This window comes from Desmodus rotundus, chromosome 5, assembly GCF_022682495.2.
Source record: "Desmodus rotundus isolate HL8 chromosome 5, HLdesRot8A.1, whole genome shotgun sequence".
NCBI lineage: Eukaryota > Metazoa > Chordata > Mammalia > Chiroptera > Phyllostomidae > Desmodus > Desmodus rotundus.
Genome location: NC_071391.1, coordinates 91,481,950 through 91,498,562, shown reverse-complemented (window position 1 = coordinate 91,498,562; position 16,613 = coordinate 91,481,950). Strand labels below are relative to the sequence as shown.

The following is a 16,613-nucleotide window of genomic DNA, read 5'->3' as shown; positions in this document are numbered from 1 at the left end:
ACCCCACAGCGAAGAATTATTTGGCCAGAATGTCAATAGTACAAGAAACTTTGCAAACCACTTTTGATACATTTTATCAGCCACAGCACCTTCTCCAAACACTGCACAAATGTTTTTTGGTGTTTCAGTTGTGTTTTTACCTTTCTTGAAATAATAAAGCGTAATATGCCAAAAATGTTGTGTGATTTTTTTTCCAACTTCAATATTAAAATGGCTATACTAAATTCACCAATTTTGATAAGTTCTTTTAAGTGCATGCTGATAGGACAGCTGTCACACTGCAGTCTAATAAAATTGTTTCAAATGAAGTTAAAGACAACTAAGCACTACTAGAGCCATTGTACAAAATGAACTGAGCAAACTTTTTGGCCAACCCAATATTTGGGCCTGATTTTTGTTGGCCCATTCGTTGGTAGAATCTCCTCTCTGGCTGACTGACTGAGAGGCTCAGCCCCCACCATGTCTTGTACATGGTTGTACAGGTGCTGACAGAACAAAGCAAAACAACATCAAAACCAAAACAAAACAAGCAAAAAAAAAATCCAACAATAGCAAAATCAACAACAAAAGGGCAAAGAATAATAAAAGGAAAGTGAAATAGAATAGTAGAGAAAGGGAAAAGAAAAAGAAGAAAGAAGAGAAGACCAAAGGAAATAAAAGGATTATGAAAGGAGTAAGAGAACTAATATAAGTAATGACTAAAGAGAGGAAAATGGGAAAAAAAAGGACAAAGAGAATAACAAAAATAAGAAAAGGGAAGGGGAAAATGGAGTAAGCAAAGGTAAGAGTAAAATAAGTGTTATGAAAGAAAAATAGAGCAACAAAAATAAAAAAAATTTGTTTTAAAGAAAAATAATGAATAACAGAAATCATCTTAGCAGAGTTTAGTTCCTGCCTGCTGGGTTCTCCCTTTGGATACACCTCTGATGTTGTATGTAAGCCAATATCAGATGCTGTTCACATCTAGCCCTCAGCAGCCTATTGGAAACTACAAGCTATCCACAGTTTGTAGCTATTTTCTCCAGGCTTAGCTCTACACAGGATGGACCAAGCTGCATTGCAGAACTGGCTTTTATCAGCACTGAATCCAAGGGTGGGTCAGCAGACATCACAGGCACCACAGGATTTGCCTCCATCAGGCTCTACCTGCTGGGCCTGCTGTCAGTCTTAGACTAGTTGCTGACCTGTTTCTGAGAAGGCTTCTGGTGGAATCGGGGGTGGGAGTCCTGGATCACCCATAGGCTGCATACTAAAGCTAGTCTCCTGCTACCCCAAATCTGTATATGTGCTATCTCCTCAGCAGGGGTTTAAGATGCAGGATGGAAGAAAAGAAAGAAGAAAAGAAAAAACCCAAACAAAACAAGACAAAACAAAACAAAAAAGATATGCAGGATGGAGCATGCATAATTCCAGAGGATGGGATGAGTGGTATCCCACAGGGTGAGGTAATTGCTTTTCCCCTAGGAAGAGCTTGCTTTTCTCAAGAAAGATGGCTGCTACAGTACCAAGGTATATCTTGGCACAGATATCCCCACAGCTGCTCCCCAACATCTTTCTCCAGTTCCTTCCACTCCAGACTCCTCCTGCACAACTCCAGTCCGCATAGCCTTCCCTTCGCCTGACCCTAAGGCGAATGGTTGTGAACACAAAACCTGTGCTTTGATTTGTGCAGTGTATGGAGAAGGTGCTGTGACTGATCAAATATGTCAAAAGTGGTTTGTTTTTGGTTTTTGATGTGATAAATCGCACTGATTTTTTGCTGGATATTGAGCCATTCTTGCATCAGTGGTAAAATTAACACTTGATTTGGGTGTATAATCATTTTTAAATATTATTAAATTTGGTTTGCTACATTTTTGTTGAGAATTTTGGCCTGGACACTTTTCAAGAATATAGCCTGTGAGTCAGTCTCTGTCTGTCTCTGTCTCTGTCTCTCTCTCTCTCTCTCTCCAGTGTCTTTGTGTAGTTTCACTATAAGAGTAAGTAAATTAAATTTGGAAGTGTACTTCTTCAATTTATCAATTATTTTAAAATAAGTGTTAAAATTCCCCTGTAAATCTATCTAGTCCTGGGTTATTTTTTTTGGTGTTGTGCTTACTGCTTCAAATTTGTTGCTGGTAATTGTTTTGTTAAGCTTATGTAATTCTTACTGGTTTAACCTTCAAAGGGTGAATTTTTAAAAAATTTCCCATTTTATCAAATTGTCAAATTATTTCTATAAAGTTTTGATGGTATTTCTCAACAACTCTTTCTGCTTTCTTATTGTCAATTGTAGTTTGTCTCCTTTCCTCATTTTATTTATGTTTTCTCTGATGAGTCTTACTAGAGGGTTTTCAAACTTTTTTATCATTTCAAAGAAGGAGCCACCAGTTGTATTACTCTTTCCTATTATTTTTCTACTTTATTTGTTATGGCTGTGACCTTTGGTTTATATTATTTCAATTTACTTTTCGCTTTGTTACTTCATTTGTAATGTATTTAGAAATAAATTCAAATGATTTCATTGAAATTTTTCTGCTGTTTCAGAAGAGTTGTATCATTATAAGGTTTCTTCTTATAACAGCTTTTGCTAAATCCAGGGTTTTTTTCTAAGACTGTGGTTGCATGTTTATTTCTTTCAATATACCTGTTATTTTTCTGTTTTCAAAAAAAAAACAAACCCCCAAAACCCCCCTGTGCTTTGACCCCTTCAAGAAAAAAAAAAGTGGCTTTGTCTCCAGCAGGCTGTCTCCTCCCAGCAGACAAACCTGCTCCCAAACCCTCCTCTCCCACCCCCCCCCCCTCCGACCCCTGCACCCTTCTCTGCTGGATGCTATGTGAGCACTGATGCCAGCACTAGAGCTGCTCCATGCTCGAGAGCCCAGTCTGGGGTCCAGGCTTCTCTCATCTTGGGAAAAGCTCCCACAGTCATTCTCTAAGCTTGGCCTGCCACCCATGGGAATGAAGCTGGCCCCTTTCATGTCCCTGCCCTTCTTACCGGTCTTTAGTTGGTTTCTGGCTTTTCTTGGTTAAAAGTTTGTTTTTCAGGAAGTTTTTGATTACTTATTTCAGGTAGCTGTTCTCCTCTTTTGTTTTATTTCCAGTTTTGTGCTGGTAAGAAGTGCAAGAAAGATCTACTCTGCAACTATCTTGTGACCCCTCTATGTATTTTTTCATTCTGCTGCTCTGATTGTGTGTTATTTTTCTGCCTTGTCTTCCAAATTGCCAATTCAATCCTGTGCTTCATTCAACCTACTGTTTATTCCGTCCAGTGTATTCTTGATGTCAGATATTGTATTCTGCATATGAGTGGTCCTTCTTTATGGTTTCTATATCCTTTTTTATGCTTGCGATCTCATTGTTGAAGTTTTCAGTAAGTTCATTGATCATCCTTACAACCATTTTTTAAAACTCTGTGTCTGATAAATTGCTTGCCTCCATTTCATTCAGTTCTTTTTCTGGAAATTGCTTCTGTTCTTTCATTTAAGGTAGTTTTGTTTTGTTTTTTTTGTCTCCCCATTTTAGCTGCCTCTTTGTGTTAATTTCTATGTATTAGGTAGTTCTGCTATGTCTCCCAGTCTTGGTAGAGTGGCCTTATGTAGTAAGTGTCCTGTATATAGACCCAGTGACACAGTCTTCTTGATCACCCGAGCTGGGTGCTCCAAGAATGTCCCTTATGTGGGTTATGTGGGTCCTTTTTTTGTGATTGAGTCTTGATTGCCATTGTCTTTTTCATGTATGGGGTTGACCATCAGGCTGGTGGACTGTGTGGATCAACCCTGACCACAGTGTATAAGCTGCTGTGCAGGTGCTAACCATACAAAGTGGAATTTGCTGCAGGTCTGATACCTGCTGACACCTCCCTATGATATACTGGTTGTGATGCTAATTGGATCCTGCTGTGATGTTGTCAAAAGCTGGCTACTGACTGTGTTGTTTCCGGGACCTCTTGGGAAGAACTCTGGTGCAGACCAATGTCAGATACTGCTTATGACTGCCCCTAGGCAACCTGTTTGGAGCTACAAAGCCATCCACAGTTTGTGGCTGTCTCTGCTGAGCTTGGGTGTGCATAGGAATGACCAAGATGTTCATCAAGGCTCATTTTTACTAACACTGAGCCCAGGGGAAGGTCAGCAAAAGTCCCAAGGTACCATGAGATCTGTCTCTACCTGCTGGCTGCCTGTAGCCTCAAGTCACTGAAAGAACCACTGGCGGTTCTCAAGTTGCATGAGGTAGGTTCTCAGTGAGTCACCAGGTAGGGGCAAGTGGTGTTTCCCAAATTGATACAGGTTCACACTCAGTGCCAGAGCTGGATCTGCTGTTAATGCCAGTTAAGTCAGAATGCCTGAGGGTGGGAGCTAGGAGGCAATATTTTTTAAAGAGGCCCCGGTGATTCCAATAGGCAGTGAAGTTTGGGAATCACTGGCATAGCTGCTCCAGGAAAGGGGAGGGGACTGGGAAGAGAAACCGGGTTAGACTGTCAAATGAAGGTAAAGCCCAAACTCAGTCACCTGTTTGAAACCTGTCATTCTACCAACAATAACCCCAATGTGTTTAAGCAGCATATAGACTTTATGCCTAATTCTCCATGTTCTTACTATAGAACTCTAATTCAATAGATAGTACTCTTCTTTATAATCCAAATCCTGTATATGTAATTATACCCATATGTACATACTCACTGGGTATATCCAATAGCAGGCATGTCACCATCTGTAGTCCCTAACCTGGCTTTTTGTATAACAGCTTTCTTGGTCCCCCCACCCCCAAGCTGCTTTCCCTGTCCAAGTTCTCTTTCTTCTTTGTCTCTCAGTCTGAGTGTTCAAAAGCTGGAGGAAGGTATGAGTCATGTTCCAGGCATAGTTTGGTGCTGACCAGATGGAGAGGGTGGGGCTAAAAGATATGAGAAAGTCATATGGAACTGCTTTGTGGTGACTGATACAACAGCAATGAGGGGGGATGAGCCACAGACTTCAAAAGTGTGGAAGGAGGGGATTATAAGGATCATTGGCTGGAGCCAAGATAAGGAGAGCCATATGGCAGTATGAGTTAGCTCAAGGTCACTCTGAAGGACCCAAAGAAATTGGAACTTGATCCTGCTCTGGGCACTGATGGATGAGTGGTAGCCAGAGGAAGGAACAGTACAGAAAGCACCAGAGTCCCTGCCTTGGGGTCTCCTGATCTGGAAAACAACATAGGAAGCTGCACAGCTGTGATATACAGTAAATGAGGATATGGAATGCAGATGGCCACATTGCTGCCCGGGGCTGTTTATTCCCACAGGATATCACATGACATGGATATCAGACAGGAGAAGGTTTTAGAACCCAGTCTCCCCTACCCTGTTTATGTTAGGTCCCCTCAATTTGGCATAGAGGCATGTGATGGATAGGATGTCTTCTTGGGAAACAGGACAGCAGAGGTGCTTTCAATAGAGACCTAACCTTTTTAGAGTCCAATCATTTCCTCATAGGAGTTTATGAGAAGTCACTGGGAGGAATGACCAAGCTCATGTTCATAGAGCCCTTGGGTCTAAGTGCAGTTCCTTTGCCATTTCTAAGGAATTCCTCCATAGATCGGGATCAGTAGCCCTGCCCAAAGATTCAGATGTGCTCCCTGGAGCTTGGCAAGCATCCCTTCCCCTTCTGAATGCCTATGTCCTTGTGGGGTCCTAGCAAAAGATCCAGATTAGGCAGTGAAAAGTGACCCTTGGGAACAAGTGAGTGGCCTGCTTGAAAGAAAGTAGGGAAACGAAGAAGTGGGGTTCTTCCCCACTAGGTTTCCCAGGGTGCTAAGAGATGGTGGTGGTAGTGGTGGTGATGGAAGTGAAAGTGAAGGAGGAGGATGAAAAACTCAGAAAGGCTCTGGTTCCACAGGAAGAAAGAGGGTCCAGCCTTGAGATAAGAATTGTGTGTATCTGGATCTCCCTTATCAAGTAGTCACTCACATCACACATTGTTAGTTGCTGTCACACATCTGACCTTATTTGATCTTTACCACTGCACCATGAGGTAGATACTGCCTCCATTTTGCAGATATGCAAACTGAGGCTCAGACCTATGAAGTGACTTTGACAAGATCCAGTAGTTAACAATCCTGGATTAGGGGGATACTTCCTGTATATATCGTGGAATTTAAGTAGGCTCCTTCCAGAAGGCTGAAGAAACCTGAATATTGGAAAGGGAAGAAGTAGGCTGAAAAAAGCCTTGGTGCAGAGGAATAAATCCACAGAGAAACTTTCCTCTATACAAACTTGGGCTGGGTCCCTTCATCACAAGCTTGTCACCCCCAGTGAATATCGACTCCTTATCATCTTTGTGCCTCAGACTCTTCCCTTCCTTCCTCCTTCCTTCCATGGTCTCTAGAGAGTGGGGGTGGAAGAGGGACAGAGCTGTGGGGACCATTTTTACAGATCTCACAGATACTACTGAGTACATTGCATACATTTTCCTGCCCATTACTGGCTGTGTGACTTGACAAGCCATGATCTCTCCGATCCCCAGGATCAGACAGGACAGGAACACAAGAGGGCCAGTAGTATGATGGTTGCAGGCGTATTGTGAAAAGTGAGTAAGAGGTCTTTGCAAAGCAGAAGCAGTATAGGCATGTGAAAAGTGAAATAGCAGTGCCAGCCAGGTCCTGGGCAAGGCCTTCCTTCCCACTCTTTCTTCACCCTGTTAAGCAGACTGTTCTAGCTCCTTTTTTCTGCTCTAGGGACTAAAGCATTGTTAGGAGCTTCCATCCTTTAAGCTGGCAAGTGCTTAAGTTGCTGCCCCACTGGGGATTCCAGTAAAGGAGAGGGAGGAAGGGAGGTTTGGGGGCTGGGAATCTGGGTGAGAGGGAGCTATGATCCCCATCCTAGGAGCCCTGAGTCAGCAGGACATTGGGGCACAGATGATCCCCATAAAGGCTCACATTGTTCCTGTGGCAGTCAGGACAGTGGTGAGCTTTGGGATTTGGTTGACAGAGCACTAGAGACTGAGGGTGGGGGTAGTGGAAGAGGGCAGGGGGCACTGCACTGGAACAAGAAGCCTCTCTCCCCAGCCTAGCCCTGAGAGTATACATGCATGCATCTTGTAATAGGGGTAGCCTAAGTCCCTGGGCATCACCCTGTTGGATGTGTTTGGCCAGCTTTGGGTTGACTGCATTCCCCCATGGATACTGGGCCAAGCAACCAAGGTACTACTGTGTCTCCCACAGGGCAGTCATCATGGAGTTAGGAAGGCATTGATTCTTGGCTGGCTCTCTATGCTCACCTGTTCTCTAGCCATAAAGCAGGCCCCAGCCAGGAGAAGAGGAATAAATATTTAAATTGGCTTAGCCCAGGCCTCAGAATCACACACTCTGGTGTGGTTGAAAGGAGACCAAGATGGCAGGGTAAACTCCTAGCAGTTTTAAGAGCAAGGAGGAATTTGGGAATGGGTTGGGGGCAAGCTGCTTCATGAGAACACTGGAGAGGTGGCTTCCAGCTTGGGCTGTAAAATAACTGTAGTACAATGGTGGGCTGAGAGAGGGCATTGAAGGAAGGGCAGTGCCACCATCCTGGCCCCTTTAGGTTTTGGTTCCCTTGTGGTGGGAGGCTGGGTCGGCAATGAGGTCTGAGACAGGAGAGCCTCACCACCCTACCCAGAACGGGCTTTCTGGAGAAGGGCACTGAGAGAGTGGGAAGAAAGCTAGGAGCTAGTGGTCAGCAAGGCAGCAGGGAGTGGGAGGGTACAAAGGGTAGAGGAGGAGAGAAGATTCGCCGGGCTGGAGCTGAGGTAATGCACTGAGAGGATGTGTGTGAAGCAGTGCCGGAGAGATGCTACATACAAAGGTGTGTGTGACTAACTGAAGGAAGGTGCATGTGACATCATGTATGAGGAGGTTGTTAGACTGGTGAGAAAGGGTATGTGTGAGATGGAGAATGAGAGGCTGTGTATGAGATTGGGGGAACTCAGTGAGGGAGAGATGGTGTGGGAGACTGTGGGAGAAGGTCTGTGAGAGTTGTTGCATGTGACTCTTAAGAGAAAGCGGTGAGGTGGAGGCTCCATGGAGGGATTGTGAGGGAGAAAATATGCTCATATGAGCATCTGTGTGGGGGGATGGGAATGAGGAACTGAGGTACAGTGTGAACCTGGGGCACAAGGCACTGGGGAGCCTGGTTGCTACTGGTGAGATACTGGGAGCAACTGTGTATGAAAGATTGTTTGAGAAACAGCATGTGTGAAAGATTATGGATCTGTGGCCTACCTATGAATGGGGAAAGCAGATGGTATGCAGATGGGGACAGGCCATCCCTGCCAGAGGAATCAGCTCATAGAAAGGTACATGGCATTTCTCATTCTGGGAACGGCCGGCTTTTTGGTTCAATGCTCAGGGAGCATAAGAGGAGCTGTCTGCAGAGACCCAGATACCAGCCTCTGGGGGGTACACTTTATAGAGAGGACAAAAGGAGCCTTTGAAGGGCTTTAAGCAGATCCGATGACAGTAGAGTGGAGGGATGGGTTGGGATGAGGCATTGAGACCCTCGTACCTTCCTGTCTTCTGTAATTGCCTCTCTCTTGGCTAGAAGGCCCTTCCTCCTTTGACTGTCAAGGATCACTGACATTTTCCTGGGAAGTCTCCCCTTCCTCCCCCACTTCAAGTCCCTTCATTAAAGAAACAAAAAACATTCCTCCATATATCCTTTGCCACATAGCACTTAGCATAAAACTCACCCCAGGCCTTATCATAATGCACTGACTTTGGTTGTAGGAATTCAGCCTCGCATGAGCCTCTTGAAGACAGGGGCATTTGCCTTAGTCTTGCCCACCGCCCTGCCCAGCCTGGTGGCTGTGAAGGACATGGCCCAGGTAATTATAATCAATGCTCTCCCACTGATTTGCTGACTACTTTCAAGCCTCAGATCAGTCACTTGACCTCTCTGGGTCTCAAGTGCATCTCTAAGAGAAAAATTTTTACTCCTGCCTCTGCAGGTCTGGAACAGATCACAGCTGAAACAAGGCCAGTGGTTGCAACAATATAATAAAGAAACTTAAAAGAGATCAGCCTACTATGTTCTGAAACCTTTCACTCAGTTTTTCTTCATAATAATCCCTTGAGGAAAGTACTACTAGTTTTAGTCATTTTACAGGTGAGGAAACTAAGTTGCAGAGAGATTAAGTAAATCCCCCAGGTTACATAGCTAGTGTCAGCAAAAACAGGGTTTGAACACAGGTAGTACTGCCTCCAGAGCCTTTATTCTTAACTACTGTGCTCTCCTAGAACATACCTAATTCCTTCTTACTGAAAACCACAAAGGACTTTAGCAGAGGCTCACTTGCTCGTTCTCTCTCTCTCTCTCTCTCTCTCTCTCTCTCTCTCTCCCTCTCCCCCTCTCTCCCCCCCCTCTCTCCCTCTCTCTCCCCCCTCCCTCTCTCCCTCTCTCCCTCCCTCCCTCCCTCCCTCTCTCCCTCCCTCCCTCCCTCCCTCTCTCCCTCTCTCTCTCTCTCTCCATGGCACACTAGCCACACCCTCTACATAGCCCTGATTTCATCCCTGGTACTATAGTGTACATTTATTCCTGGTGGCCTGTACCTGGTGAGCTACAGGTTCTAGGAGCTCATGGGAAAAGGAGACATACAGAAATCTCCTGTCTTGGGAGCTGTAGCCTTAGTCCTGGGTTTGAGGACCCTACCTCTAGCCCTGACATGGGCTTTTTCCCAGCTATGCCAGCTGTCCTGGGTGCTCGGTCACATCTGGGTGAATCATCCCAGGGTACTCTCTAGTGAGGAGGAAGCCTGTAAGCCAGGCTTCCAGCTGGCCAGATGTTCTCTGAAGCAAGGGAGCCTCTCCCCTGCCCTTCCCTTGTGCTGAAGGGAAGGGGACCCTTGGAACTTTAGTAGTGACTCTGAGGTGTAGGGAGTAGAAGGTAGGAGGGGCACTGGTCAGATTGGTGGAGCCAAAGAGATTCAGAAACTAGGGCTGCTCATTCCCTCCTAGGGACCAGCAAGTAGAATACGGTTTTCTGGAAAAATAGGACTCAGAAAACGAGAATTCAGGGATTTAAAGAGGCTGAAGGACAGGCAGACAGGCATGTTAGAAGGGTGTCCTTCCTCATCTTACTCCAATATTTGCGTCAGATGCTGTTGTATATTAGTCACTTAGAACCATGAGTGGGAGCTGTAGTACTCTGCAAGCAGGTATACAGAGAGGACTCACAGACCACCGCAGGATGGACAGGCACAGCTGGAAGGGGGATACTATTCTGGCTCTGCTGCTTGCCAGCTGTGTGGCCAAGGGCAGATTAGCACTGTGTCTCTGGGCCTGAGTTTCAGTTTCTTTAGCTAGGCATCAAAGAAATATGACAAATTGGCCTAATAGGCAATTGTGCATTGTGGTTGGTGAAGAGAGCTCAGACTTTGGAGTCTGATTGCTGGATTAAAATTCTGGCTACATTTTGTCTTAGTCCCATGACCCTGAGCAAGTTACCCATTCTAAACTTGGTAGAAATCATAGTTCTCACCTCTTGTTGTAAAGATTTTAAACAGGACAATTTATCCTTTTTTGACTCATAGTAACAATGACTTGTCCCTTCCAGTTATAAACTTCAATAAATCTCTGTCCTACACAAATAAATGGGAGAAACAAAGGAAATATCCTTTTTCAATTAGAAGTCCTTGTTCCCTCTCTTCACCCCCAGTTGTGTTCCCATTTTGGTAGCATTTTGTTGTTGTTGACATTTTTATTTAATATAGATGATCTTTATTTAATATAGATCAGATTTCTTTCATCCTCTGTTCTGGCCTAAGAATTCAAATAAATACTTTCCTGTTAATGGCAGGCAGGTGATGTCCCCGAGCAATGGGACTACCCAGCATCCCTCAAACCACAGGGTATTGATAGGAGATGGATTGGAGAAGATGCTATGAATATTCCAGACAGGGTTCTTTTAAAGGATTTTGAAGCTCTGGCTGGTGTAGCTCAGTGGATTGAGCACTAGCCTGCAAACCAAGGGTTGCCGGTTCGATTCCCAGTCAGGGCACATGCCTGGGTTACTAGCCAGGTTCCCAGTAGGGGGTGCTTGAGAGGCAACCACACATTGATGTGTCTCTCCCTCTCTTTCTCCTTCCCTTCCCCTCTCTCTAAAAATAAGTAAATACTTTTTAAAAGGATCATGAATATTCCAGACAGGGTTCTTTTAAAGGGTCATTGCTGAAAATACCCTAGGAGTAGAAATCTGGTATCAAGTCTCACCAGACAGGAATTGAGCCTGGAGTGAAAAGTACATAAGTGTACTAGCTCCAGTTTCCCCTCATCTGACCCAAAGGAATGGAAGATCAGATGCCAGGCTGGTGGGGCAAGGAGATTCCAGGCATGTGGCCCAAGAACAGATTTTCTGTTGAGCAGAAGCTAGGATGAACCCAAGCTCTGATTCACTTTCCCCACAAGTCTGGGATTGTAAGGAATCTAACAGAACCTTTCTCACCAGCTGAGCCTCAGTTTTCCTTTCTACAATATTGGTGGAAAGTCTCCCCATACATTCCTCCACCTCATTGTTCCAGAGAGCGTTCACAGTAAAAGGAAGTAAGAGAAACATCCTTGTAAAGTCAAAGGACTTCAGAAATACATAAGGATTTATGAAATGACAGCAGCCATTTGTTCAGATCACCTGAGACATGTGCAGATCACTTGCAATGATGATAATCACCATAGCTTGTACTTTCTGAGCACTTAACTCTGGGTGGACATTCTTCTCTGCCTTCCACACTAACTTATTTAGTCCTCACCACAACCCTGTCAGGTAAATGTATTCTCATTTCCATTTTACAAATGAGGCTCAGAGAAGCTGAGAGATATGCCTGGGTACCAGGTAATACATTGCAGAGTTGGGGTAAAATCATGTACCCCTCACAACCTGTACCAGGAACCCAAGAGGGATCCTATACCCTGTTCTCAGAGCACTTACACTCTAGCAGGTATACAGTGAGCACCCACTGAATGGGGGCTGTCTTAGTGATTGAGGCCAGGGCACGTACATTGATAGATGAGCTACACTGGGCCTTACACTCTTAGTGCCAGTGCAGGGCCATTGGCGTTCCTAGAAGAGAACCATCATTGTCACCAGGGTATCTCCTAGGCAGGGGGGTCTTGACAGATTAAATTACTTCTGACCAAAACCTGGTAACTTCTCACTGGGAGCAGTCAGACAAGACACAGAGATGGGTGAGAGCAGGGAGGCACCTCAGGTGCAGGTGGGTCAGAGCACAGGGTTCCAGGAGTCAGTTGGGAAGGAGACCCCATCCCATGGCCCCACTCTAGCCTCTTCCATTCGTGCAGTGAGTCAGTAACAGGAAGGAGCCCTTGGCCCCCTGGTAATGCCATTAGTAACCCCATCGAGAAAGGGGAAGTGGAGAGGGAAGGGAAAGGTGAGCCATCCCAGTTCCCTCACTCCAGAAGGCAGCAACAGCTGAAGGCAGCTTGTGCTGGCATCTGCTCCTACCCTGTCCTGCCCCCACCACCTCCTTCTGAGATGGGGTGGCCAGGAGTTTGGCTGATCAGAAGTCTGGGGGGTGGGATTTTGAGGAGCACTAATAGCTAGGCATTTCCCCAAACCTGAATAAGAATGTCAGCAAAAGAAACTCTGGAATCTGTACTTGTAAAAAGTACAACCCCTCCCCCCATGAGGCCTGGGTCCTGTGGTTGTAGGGGTCCTGACCCATCCTGATCAGAGTGACACATCGGTGCTACCTGGGGGATGTATCAACTATGAGCAAACCAGGTGCCAAAACTGCTGTTCCCTTCAAGGTGAGGTTCTGTATTTTGAAACAGTTCTGTTTTGAAAAGCTTTCTAGCAGTTCACTTTGTGAATTTTCCAGGAGGCTTTGAAACATATGGGCTATATTCTTTTAAGTGACTGGTTTATGGGAAAGATTAAAAATACTAGACCAAAAAGAGGGAGGTGTCTTTTGCAGGGCAGTATCCAAGCACATGTCCTCTCCAGGGCCTGGGCCGGGCACTGGGTGGGCTGGCAGGGAGGCCCCACCCACATCCACCTGGTCCCTGTCCTGCCCTTTTCCATCAGTATGTGAAGATCTTCCGGGCCCTGATCCTGGGGGAGCTGGAGAAGGGTCAGAGTCAGTTCCAGGCCCTCTGCTTTGTCACCCGGCTGCACCACAATGACATCATCCCCAGTGAAGCCATGGCCAGGCTTCGACAGGTGAGTGCCTTCCTTGGGTCTGCCATCTCCCAGCTTCTGCCCCAGAGCTCTCAGCACTGCTGCCAGCAAGTCCCAAGCCTGCACACCACCCCAACCTCAGTATCCCACCCAGCATGTGACCTCAGCCCTCATACCTGGTACCTTACTCTCACTTTACAGTCCTGAACCCCCTGACTTTGCTCCAACTAAACCTGACCTCATAGTCCCAGATCTTTAATTTGTACTGAACCCCCAAACTCCCATATTCCTCCAGTCCCTACTGTTAGCTTCTCCCCATTTATGATGGAGGCTAGGGGCTTAGACTCTGAAGTTGGATCTGCCTTCAGATCCAGCACCACCCTCATTGTCTGGGTAACATTTGACAAGTTACCTCACTTTCAAAGCCTCTACCTGCCATAGGCCCTTCTCCTTGTGCCTGCCCTTCCCAGAGAGACTCAATTTCTTGAATGTTGGGAAGTATGGAACCTCAGAGGTCAATTACCCTGGGACAGCTTGCCTGGTCAGCCCACCAACAGCCACCCCAGCAGCATGATTGAACTCTTCATTGGGCCACCAAGGACAGCCCAGTAGCCAGCTAAAAAGGCTTGACTATGCTCTGGGTATCAGTGTCTCTGCCAGTTGGAGTAGGAGCTGGGTGCCCTATGACTGCCCCCTTTGAGATGGTCCCAAGATTCTAAACACAACCAGCCTGGGCTTGTCTGACTCTCAGTAATCAGGGGGAAATGGGCAGGAAGGCTTCTGAAACCTGGTAGGAGTGGCTCTTCTCCCCACAGAAAAATCCACGGGCGGTGCGTCAGGCTGAAGAGGTACGGGGCCTCGAGCACCTGCACTTGGATATCGCTGTAAACTTCAGTCAGGGGGGCCTGCTGAGTCCCCATCTCCACAATGTGTGTGCAGAGGCAGTGGACGCCATCTACACCCGCCAGCAGGATGTCAAGTTCTGGTTGGAACAAGGTCAGATGGGTCTCTCCACTGCTGTATCTTATCGTATATGATAGAATGCAATGATGAGATGTGGGGTTCAGGGAAGGGACCTCTAAACCAGGCTGGGATTGATTAGGGAAGTGACATCTGTGTGGCTCTTCAGTGAGAAGAGTCAGCCAGGTGAAAGGGACCCATTCCAGGTAAGGACACACAGAACTACGGTTCTGCTGGGCCCTGTGGAGGGAGATTCCCAGGCAAATCCAACCTCACTCCTGACCTTAATGAGAACACAGAACTTTTTGTCATGTGAGGGGGCACAGGCACCAGGGTCTGGGTGGGGCCCAAGGACTCCCATTCCCACATGCTTACCTTGACCACCACCTCTTAGAAATCCATTCCTCTCCTTTCTTTCTCCTCTCCTTCTCTGGTGCCAGCATCTTTATCCCAAGATCTCTGAGGCCTCCTCCTATCTTTGCATGATCTTTGCCTTTCTGGCCTGTGTGACCTCACTGCTTGGGTGATCTCCTGGTACTTTTCCTAGGGCTATCCTCAGGTCCTCTGTATAGAGGGGACAAGGAGATGTCACCATTCCAATTCTAGGTCCCTGGTCCTTTTGCTCAGCTGGCTACACACTAGAGAAATGTCTGCCCCTTCCAGGGCAGCTCTGGATTTAGAGATGCCCGAAAGAGCTATCAAGCCTTACACACACACACACACACACCCCTGCCCAGTGTGTTGCACCCCAGACTGAGCTATACAAGCCTGATACTGTCCCCCAGAGACTGGTCCCCTGTAGCCACTGAGCTGAGCCAAGGCCCAGGTCCCTGTTGTCTTCTCAGTACCCTTCAAGTGCACATTCCTGTCTGTCCCTTGTCCTGACCATCCTGAGTTCCCAGTGTGTTTGTGCTGGCCTTTTCCTGCCTGGTCCTACTCAGATATCATTTCCTTTAAGAAGCTTGTCTTGATTTTCTACTTATTACCCCCTTGCCTTTATTCCATCACAATCCAGTATAGTGATGTTTTCAAATGTAGGGTGGCAGTATGACTAAGTTAAGGCATGACTGTGTTCCAGTCCTAACTCTTCTACTTACTGTGTGATAGATTGTTAAACTTCTGTGGGCTGTTTTTCTCATCTGTGAGAGGGGAATAAGAATATTTAGTTCATTGGGGTGATGGGATACCTAAAAAGTTCATGCATGGAATGTCCCTGGCCCCATGCTAGGGGATCCCCCGCTTTCTCCTTTCTTGACCTTTGCCTCTCTCCCTTAGGTGTGGACAGCTCCATCTTCAAGACTCTGCACAAGGACACAGACCAGGCTTTGCTACCTCGCTGCAGGCAGATGGGGGACCGAGGGATGCCCTGTGTCTGTCACTATAGCCTGAGCCTGGCCTGGTACCCCTGCATGCTCAAGTATTGCCATAGCCGGGATCGGCTGGCACCTTACAAATGCGGCATCCGCAGCTGCCAGAAGAGCTACAGCTTCAACTTCTACATGCCCCAGAGGCAACTGTGTCCCTGGGATGAGGATCCCTAGGCAGGCAGGGGTGAAGGCTCACCACTCCTCCCAACCCCAGAGAGGCCTTATTTCTCTCCCTCCCCTCCCTTCCTATCTTCTCCCCTGCTCTTCCCCCTCCCCTTTTCCTTTCCCTCCTTTCCTCTTCCCCCTTTCTCCCCTCCCCTAATCCCAGAGCCTCTAGCCCCATCACTCATAACTGTGAAATGGGATGTGGCATAGCAGCTTCCACTCCTACCGTGTGCCTTTCTTGAGGACAGAGAAGAAAAGGTGGTTCTCCATAATGTACCCCTCCTCTCCTCCTTCATCCCCCCCTTTCAAGCAACCAAAATATCATGGCCTGTGATTCTCTTATTTAACTCTTTAAAGGTTTAGACCCCCAAAAGTGTCTTTGCCTGTTATACCACCTCCCCACATAGAACCCCTCCCTAACCATCATGAAGAAGCTGGCCGCTCTTTACTTTCAACTACCCAAGAAGGAGGGCATTATCGCCCCAGAGAGGGGTCTGCTGGGACTGATGCTGCAACCCCTACACCAGATCACAATGCATTCTACTCATCACTGGCCTCCTAGGCCTCACTGGGGCAGGTGGTAACCTCCCCCAGCTCTGAAACAGACCCCCTGTGCCTTTCCCCAGACCCAGACTTGGCTACGAGAGCAGGCACCACCTTTTCCCCTTCTAAACAAATATGTTTGTAGGGTTCTGGGTCAGGGAGGAAGCATGAAGTATGAGGAAAACTTGAATTCCAGATTTTTAATGCAAAGTATTTATCATTTCTACCAGAAATAAAAGTTTCAATTTTTACTCGACTGACTTTTGGCCAATGCATTGCTGCCACCTGGTGTCAGGAGAAGTGTTCTGTATTCTATCAATGACTAATCTTGGGACACCTTCTAAAGTACCTACTGTATGCTCAGCCGCTGTGTGGTGGGGAGAGATTGTGGATGGGGGGATGTTAGTAGGGGAGGATAAGACAAACCTTCTGCACTGAAGAAGAGGAGACATACATAAATG

The 16,613-nt window shown here is 46.6% G+C and overlaps 1 protein-coding gene across 3 annotated transcripts in view; it reads left to right on the top strand.

Annotated features, from left to right (window-relative positions):
* Window positions 1-16,408, top strand: part of OAF (out at first homolog) — a 34,317-nt gene extending 17,909 nt beyond the window's left edge. The window contains exons 3-6 of one of the 3 annotated variants that reach the window (XM_053925231.1): window positions 8,716-8,813; window positions 13,025-13,159; window positions 13,912-14,113; window positions 15,353-16,408. In XM_053925231.1, the coding sequence (XP_053781206.1) occupies window positions 8,730-8,813; window positions 13,025-13,159; window positions 13,912-14,113; window positions 15,353-15,618 (687 nt within the window). In that variant the 5' untranslated portion in view covers window positions 8,716-8,729 and the 3' untranslated portion in view covers window positions 15,619-16,408. The remainder of the gene's footprint in view (window positions 1-8,715; window positions 8,814-13,024; window positions 13,160-13,911; window positions 14,114-15,352) is intronic. The other 2 variants (XM_053925230.2, XM_024569573.3) reach the window with 2 other exon arrangements.
* Window positions 16,409-16,613: the final 205 nt, after the last annotated feature.